Consider the following 7381-nt stretch of genomic DNA (forward strand, 5'->3'; position numbering starts at 1 on the left):
CAGCCATGTCGGTGGTAGCAATCAACGAAGGGTACTCCTGTGGCCTGCGAAGTCACACGCTCAAGAATCTTGAATAGTGAATGACAAATCTTTAATACAAACCAGAGGATGGTTTGCTCCCCTCTCATAGTAACCTCCTGTAGAAAACCGCGGACCAACAGCAATAAACAATGATGGCAGTCATTGAAGATCCCTCGGGCCTTCCTATCAGACTGACATGAGAAGGCTAACATGCCCAGCTACTTGAATATGAAGAGATAGCCCGCCTATCAGATCCAGGATATTGGACAGCCCGTCAGGTCCAATGCCACCCTACTCCTGCGGGTCACACCCACAGTGATTAGAAGGTAAGCTCCAAGAAGGAAAGAAATAGATATGTACAATATTCTCCGGAACAACAGATCCTATGTATCAGGACATCAGATCTAGGCTTTATTGGTCGTCTTCCTCTATATCATCATCCACTATAGGAAACGTCAACAGGGCCGCTACACCTCCCAACCCATCGAGTCGCCTTCCACTCTCGTGATCCGAGCTGAGCACCCGCACTTCGCCTCCTTCAATATCCCGCACTCGATCCACCAGTGACACCCAGCGTTTGCGCTCCGCCACGTCCTGTGACCTAAACAGCCGATTGGAGATGATCAGCACGCCGCCGCCGCGGCCGACGGCGCCCTGGTCGACAGCTGATTCGACCTCGCGGGGCCCGTACGTCGCCTTGTTGGTTTCCTTGCGCAGTTGCTCCAGAAAGTCGTCCATGAGCTTGGTCTCGCGCGCATACTTGGTGTCGGCGAGGATCGTCTTCACAGCAGGCGACTGCAGTACCTCCGCTAAAGAGTGGAGATACCCAGAGGCAGAATGTACGACCACAATGCTGGGCAGGAGCCGTTTGAGTGCCGGCGTCGTGGTGGATGCCACCGACTGGATGTACTTTTGGAAACCGGCGGCCACGAAGCCAGGAGACGCCAGGAGGACAGGTCGAACGGCCTCGTTGCTCGTGAGTGCCGCGGAGTTGGTGTTGAATTCTAGCTGGCGCAGCAGCGTATCGAGTGTAACCTGGAAGAACTTGGACATGCCCTATTCCCTGTCAGCATCATCCTAACCTTCAAGCCCGATCGATCTCACCCACCTTATCATGATCACCCCCACCATGTCGTTTCCTGGGCACCGACATCTCGACCTTCTGCTTGAGGATAGTCTGAAACTGCCCGATAAAGCAAATATGCGCCAGGCCTTCCTGCATCACCACGGCCACGGCCTCGGCTCTCCGGTTGCCCCCTTCGTCCACCGCATCCTTCAACATCTGCACTGCGATACTATCCCATCCAACGCCCTCGCCGTCCGCTCCGACCTCCTTCTCCAACGTGAAATTCCGATTGAGTTCCAAATCGAGCGTATGGTGCTGTCCGATCTTCGTATGCGCCGTCTCGTTCACGATGGTCCCGCTAACATGCAGCTGCGAGCTCTGCGGGTCGAAGTCGAGGTTCTTGACGCGGATCTCCAGCATCAGGTGAACTCGTGCGGAGGTCGTCGATCCGGTCTCTTGGGTGGAGGTGACGCGACGGATGGCACTGGCGCGGAGGAGATCGTTGGGTCGGATGAGGTTGTATGCGTGCCACTGCATAAGTTAGACCACACCACCTGGCAGAGTATATAACATACCATATCCTCCGGCTCCTCCGGACACAGCGTCACCGTACCGGAGCCATTGTGCTCGATTTTGTTCTTGATGAGGCGCATATTGCCGTATGGCCTTCACCGCGGGGTAGTGCTTAATAGTAGACAGCCTCCAAAGCAAAAGGTAAACACGGCCTCTCACTCTAGTCAACAAGATATATAAAGTAGACACAAACGTGTACTAGAACACCAACAAATGGCAGACCAACAGCCCGTCAATAATCCTCCGCTCAGCTCTCCCACCACAGATGACGAGGCGGATGCGGGACACCTCCCAAAGCAGTCTAGCGTCTAGCGAGTGTGTCAGCATCTTATCGATAAGAGAGCCCTAAGACCTAAGCCCTGGGTGATTCCTTACTTGGTTAGTAATGATGTTGGGGTTGGTTCCGAGATAAGATCATCTGATAGGTAGCTTCCGTTGCATACCCATCATTCCTCACTTCCGATGACATATCATAGCTGTAGGACTAACTAGTTAGTATACGCAATAACAAACTAATCATACATACTTCTCATAACTTTGCGAAGAAATCAAAAAGACATATATATATGCTAGCATCACACCCCGATTCAACCCCTCCTCATATCCCGTCCCCTCTCTACCCCCTCGCCTCGTGGGCAAAAGAGGAGACAGATCGGCGTGGGGCGACCCAGCAATTAATCCTATTATCTAAATGAAATCATTCGGCATGAGAGAGCTCCGGCGGGGACTCACCTCATCTCACCTCGTGTTCTTTTTGCCGTAGGTATAAATCAACTGTTTCGAAACCTAGACCAGTTTTAGTGCTTCCCTGCTCTACTTGCTGCTTTTCTTGATTCTTTTCTTGTCTACTGCTTTTTTGATTCTTGGATTTGTGTTGAGTAGAGTACGTACTACTGCAGAGACAACATGGCTGCACTTTCTCTACAATCGACCAAGAAGATGGTCTCGGGTTATGAGATTCCCGTGCTTGGGTTTGGGGTATGTTGCTCCCTTTTCCTCTTCCTCTTTCTTTTCACTGTCTGGTGTCTGGGAGGGTGTACATACTGACCAGGAGTATGTAATGAATTGTATAGGTCTACAAAACGTACTCCTCCCTCCCATCCCAACCACAATGAAATCCACAACTAAGCAACAAACAGTCCCCCCTCCCTCACCACAACCGTGACCCTCAAGGCCCTAGAAGCCGGTTACAGGCATGTACGTATCCCCCTCCACCAACCCCCTCCTCCTCAAAACACATCTCAGCTCCGACGGCAACCCAGATCGACAGCGCAGCCCTCTACAACAACGAAGCCGAATGCGCCTCCGCAATCCAACTATCCGGTCTCCCCCGCGAGCAAATCTTCTATACCACCAAAATCCCCATTACGCATATGTCGTATGAGAAAGCCAAGGAGGCGATTGCGGATAGTTTGGCTGCGGCGGAGAAGGGTCGGTTGGGATATATTGATTTGTATGTTCCCATCACCCCCCTTTCTTTCTATTCTGCTCCTGTCATGGAGCAGTATATGATCTCTACGTTGATGGGGTTGGCTGATGGATATAGAATGCTCCTCCACGCCCCTTACGGCGGCAAAGAAGGCCGTCTAGGCGCATGGCGCGCACTCGTGGAAGCGCAACAGGCGGGAAAGATCCGGTCCCTGGGGATATCGAATTACGGGATCCGGCATTTGGAGGAATTAGAGGAGTATATTAAGACCAGTGGGGTTGGGGGACAGATTTCCGTGGGCCAGTATGAGATTCATCCGTGGTGCGCGAGGGAGGATATTGCGGGGTGGTTGAGGAGTCGGGGGGCGGTGGTGGAGGCGTATTCGCCGTTGGTGCAGGCGAAGAGGATGAAGGAGCCGGTGTTGAGGGCGTTGGCGGAGAAGTATGGGAAGAGTGAGGCGCAGGTGTTGGTGAGGTGGAGTTTGCAGAAGGTGAGTGATTTCATTCCTTGTAAAGGGGGGTGGGGATGGGCTAATGGGTTTGGGTAGGGATATGTTCCGCTGCCCAAGTCGGTGACGGAAGCGCGAATCGTGGAGAATTCGCAGGTGTTTGATTTTGAGCTGTCGGAGGAGGATATGAAGCGTTTGCAGACGGCGGAATATGCCCCTGTTTCGTGGGATCCGGTGAGGGATTCGAAATTGTGAGTGACGGGATGGTGCGATCGGGATCACTCCTGAGGGATAACTGTGTATGTTAGTGTTAAGAGATATTAAAGTGATGTAGTGGTAGATTCCAGATATCCAAGCATCCAAGTCCGGTAGGTGGCCGTCATCCAAAGGGGATATCCGCTCGGCACAACGTATCCCCGGCCGCTGCAACAGCCGCCTTCCGCATTCCCAACTATACAAACACCTGCAAGCACACCCACCCTTCTTCATGGCTCTACTCCCACTCTCATGACCCCCTCGAGATCTCCTCCAATGTCGGCCTGCCACCCATTACGATCGCGTCCCCCCGCCCACCATGCCCGATCCACCCAAGCGCATCATCCTCGAGAAATCCCGCACCGTGCGGCGCCGCTACCAGCGCAGCAATAAACGATTTGAGTTTACGGCGTCGCAAATCGCGCGCATTGATCGCGAACAGGAGCGCGAGAAACGCGCCCAGCAGCTGCGCGACCGGGAGAAGAAACGAGTCGCGAATAAGAAGAAAAAGGCGGAGAAAGAGGCCAGGGCGCGCGAGGAACGGAGACGGTTGGGTTTGCCCGATCCGAATGCGCCGTGTGTGCCGTCTAGTCAGCCGTTGCTGTTTAATTTCATCAAGAAGAAGGAGAGTCAGGGGGAGGGAGAGGATACAGAGGTGGACGGGGATGGAGATGGGAATGGGAGCGAAGGAAGTTCGGAGCTTGAGGAGATTGATGATGCTTTTCTTCAGAGTTTGGAGGTGCCTGATCCCTCGCCAGTCGAAGCTTTTAGAGTGTACGAAATGACCGAGGCGGATAGTGAGGGGTATGGCGATGAGGCTAGGGATGAGTCTACGATTTGCGACGAGGTTAGAAGTGACCGTGACGATGCTGGTAATGAGCAGCAGGAGACTAGGGAGGATGAATTCTCCGACTGCTCAATCTTCTATGATGAAGAGCTGATTAAAGAGACCGAGACTATCACTGCGCCAAACCAGATTGCGGAGACCGAACACCAGCCAACTGCAGCCACTGCAGCCACAACCGCACCCACCACGTACGAATCGTTTCAAGATGACACGGCGCTCTTGCTGGAAGAATTTGGCCACGAGTTTGACACGGATGAGGAATTTGAACAGGCGCTGGTTGAGCTGGCAGCCGTGTGATCCGAATGATTTATACTGGAGATACTTCCGACCCGATGGCGATCCGGTCGGATGTGCCTCGGCTCGGGTGATATGCTGCGCTGCCCCGCCGTGAGCTGTAAGCCGTGAGCCGTGAGCCGTGATGCCGTTGATCCGACGGATTGAAGACAGGAAGATCTTTAGGATTTCGGTGAGCTGGTAGTGCTGTATGGAGTACACAAGGCGAAAGGGGAGATGGTGCGGGAAGGTGGGCGGAAATGTGCACCATTTGAGGCTCCCGCGGCGGGCGGCATGACGTCTGCTTAAGGTGCACATCCGATCGTTTATCTCCCGACATACGGAGTATCTCAGCTTCCTTTCCCTAACAACCTTACTACCTTTATTGGAAAACATCCATCATGCCGAGCATCACAGTCAACAATCATCAAATCGCATACGCCGACACCTACCCGGGCGGTGCCCCGGCCGACGGCCTTACATTCATCTTTATACACGGTCTCGGCTCATCCCAGAATTATTACTTTCCCGTGATTCCCTATCTATCAAGCCATCGTTGCATCACCATCGATACGTATGGTGCTGCCCGGTCCCCCTATAATGGTGGCACGATATCCATTGCCTCGATCGCTGCAGATGTGATCGGGGTACTGGACGCATTGCGCGTGCCTAAGGCGGTGGTGGTTGGCCACTCAATGGGGGGTTTAGTCGTGACGCTCTTGGGTGCAGAGTATGCTGATCGCGTGGCTGGCGTGGTGGCCATCGGACCTACTCATCCGACAGAGAAGCTGGCGGAGGTGATGACCCAACGCAGCGAGCTCGCTTCCACCGGTAAGTGACACTGACCTTGGTAACTATTCGTGCTGACTTGGCAGACGGAATGGAATCACTGGCCAATACGATCCCTAAGAGCGCCACGGGGGCACGCAGCTCCCCTCTGGTCCAGGCCTTTATCCGCGAGCTGCTCATCGGCCAGAACCCGAAGGGTTATGCAGTGCTGTGTCAGGCCATTGCCACGGCCCCGATGATCGACTACTCGGCGATCACAGCACCGTTCCTGCTGATCGCCGGTGAGGAGGACAAGTCGGCATCTATGGAGGGATGTCAACACATCTATGCGCGGGTGTCAAGCGAGAACAGGCATTTGGAGGTGCTTCGAGGCGTTGGACATTGGCACTGCGTGGAGGCGCCTGAGGCGGTTGGACAGGCGATTGCCAGGTTTGCTGATTCTCACATGAGGGCAACCACTTTTTGGTGAGGTAGAGTTGGTATAAGTATTGATAGGATTGTTGTCTTGGAGATTGGCTATTTCTATGGATGATACATCAAGCTATCTTATTTAACAACACTATTGATTCTATCCATTAGTGATAATAACACGACTGACTACATAACTCCTATACTCACTCGATGCAATATGTAGTACATGCCAGCTAGTCCAAAACACAGCTGAAAAGCGGTCAGACCTGTCCGTATAACATTGATTACTTACAGCCTATGATCACCTTTCCCCCTCCCCCTACCAAACCCAACAAAGCCCATGCAATGAATAAAATGCATAATTCGCTTCACAACATACATACAATACAAAAGCCAAACCGACCCCCACCACCACCATACCACACCCAAATCACCCCTCCCTACGCCAGTGTCTGCGCCGGCGCCGGCGCCGGCGCCTTCACCAGTTTGACATCATACTGCAACTCAAGACCAGCTTGAGGATCATCCTTACGGGGCACGAAATCCACAATAAGTGAGTCCTTGACGGCAAACACGGAGTCATTCGTCAGGTACTGATCCTTGGAATCGAAGATTTGCGTCGTGAGGGGTTTGTAGTTTTCGTAGGTGGCCTTGCCACATATTAGTATGCCTTCACTTCTTGGGGGGGGGTATACATGGAAAAGGAAAGGGGGTTATACGCACAATAATATGAATATGCGCCGGCCGGAACGGATGTCTATCCATGAGTTTGAGGAGTTTACCCGCGGGTCCTAAAAACCAATCACCCATTAGCCTCACTTCACCCAACCCATCAAAAGGGATGATACATACCATCATCCGGCACCGGATACGGCGTCGGCCTCAGACAATAAAACGCATACCTGCCCTCCTGATCGGTGCGAAACTTCCCCCGGAGATTAAACTCCTCCTGGTCCGGATCCTGCTGCTCATACAACCCATTCGTGCTCGCCTGCCAGACCTCCACGGTGGCGCCGACCAGCGGCTGCTTGGTCTCGAAGTCCAGCACGCGGCCGTGCATGTAGGCCATTTCGCCCGGGATGGGTGTCGGCGGGGTGAGGACGATGTTGGCGCCGTTGGGGCGGTAGGGGGTGTCGGCGCGGAAGAACGGGCCCAGGATGGCGGTTGCGGTGGGGGCGTCGGTGGCTTCGGAGGCGAGGGTGTATGTTATTTCGTCGACTAGGCTATCATTCTTTCTGTTAGATGGGTGGTGGTTTGAGGCGGGGCGGG

General features: G+C 53.6%; 5 protein-coding genes across 5 annotated transcripts in view; 3 read left to right on the forward strand and 2 right to left on the reverse strand.

Moving 5' to 3' along the window:
- BO80DRAFT_407700 (putative translation factor pelota) lies at positions 1-1925 on the reverse strand. The gene is made up of 3 exons (XM_025717814.1): positions 1663-1925; positions 1130-1618; positions 1-1077 (listed from the first exon to the last, which is right to left on the reverse strand). The coding sequence occupies exons 1-3, from the start codon at positions 1738-1740 to the stop codon at positions 433-435; spliced, it is 1212 nt and encodes a 403-aa protein (XP_025574958.1). The 5' UTR covers positions 1741-1925; the 3' UTR covers positions 1-432.
- A 641-nt stretch (positions 1926-2566) lies between these two features.
- On the forward strand, positions 2567-3792 carry BO80DRAFT_407702 (aldo/keto reductase family protein; the record flags this gene model as incomplete). Its single annotated transcript, XM_025717815.1, has 5 exons — positions 2567-2642; positions 2790-2857; positions 2923-3113; positions 3207-3579; positions 3637-3792. The coding sequence occupies 5 exons, from the start codon at positions 2567-2569 to the stop codon at positions 3790-3792; spliced, it is 864 nt and encodes a 287-aa protein (XP_025574959.1).
- Positions 3793-4009: 217 nt separating this feature from the next.
- Positions 4010-5125, forward strand: BO80DRAFT_94021 (uncharacterized protein). The gene has a single exon (XM_025724939.1). It carries the CDS (start codon positions 4112-4114, stop codon positions 4934-4936), a length of 825 nt encoding a protein of 274 aa, XP_025574960.1. The 5' UTR covers positions 4010-4111; the 3' UTR covers positions 4937-5125.
- A 188-nt stretch (positions 5126-5313) lies between these two features.
- Positions 5314-6170, forward strand: BO80DRAFT_435087 (alpha/beta fold hydrolase; the record flags this gene model as incomplete). Its single annotated transcript, XM_025720897.1, has 2 exons — positions 5314-5743; positions 5788-6170. 2 exons carry the CDS (start codon positions 5314-5316, stop codon positions 6168-6170), a joined length of 813 nt encoding a protein of 270 aa, XP_025574961.1.
- Positions 6171-6399: 229 nt separating this feature from the next.
- The window catches only part of BO80DRAFT_493892 (intradiol ring-cleavage dioxygenase), a 1457-nt gene continuing 475 nt past the window's right edge, over positions 6400-7381 (reverse strand). Inside the window, exons 2-4 of the mRNA XM_025723843.1 lie at positions 6965-7335; positions 6836-6903; positions 6400-6762 (exon numbers count right to left, since the gene is read on the reverse strand). Coding sequence (XP_025574962.1) covers positions 6553-6762; positions 6836-6903; positions 6965-7335 — 649 coding nt within the window. The 3' untranslated portion in view covers positions 6400-6552. The remainder of the gene's footprint in view (positions 6763-6835; positions 6904-6964; positions 7336-7381) is intronic.

This window comes from Aspergillus ibericus, assembly GCF_003184845.1.
Source record: "Aspergillus ibericus CBS 121593 unplaced genomic scaffold BO80scaffold_21, whole genome shotgun sequence".
Classification (NCBI taxonomy): Eukaryota; Fungi; Ascomycota; class Eurotiomycetes; order Eurotiales; family Aspergillaceae; genus Aspergillus; species Aspergillus ibericus.

Excerpts from the sequence above, each read along its gene's own strand:
- BO80DRAFT_407700 (XM_025717814.1), bottom strand. The coding sequence starts at position 1,740 with ATGCGCCTCATCAAGAACAAAATCGAGCACAATGGCTCCGGTACGGTG. Across the intron at positions 1,619-1,662 it reads CGGAGGAGCCGGAGGATATG|TGGCACGCATACAACCTCAT; the intron begins GTATGTTATATA and ends TAACTTATGCAG. Across the intron at positions 1,078-1,129 it reads GTGGGGGTGATCATGATAAG|GGCATGTCCAAGTTCTTCCA; the intron begins GTGGGTGAGATC and ends GACAGGGAATAG.
- BO80DRAFT_94021 (XM_025724939.1), top strand. The coding sequence starts at position 4,112 with ATGCCCGATCCACCCAAGCGCATCATCCTCGAGAAATCCCGCACCGTG.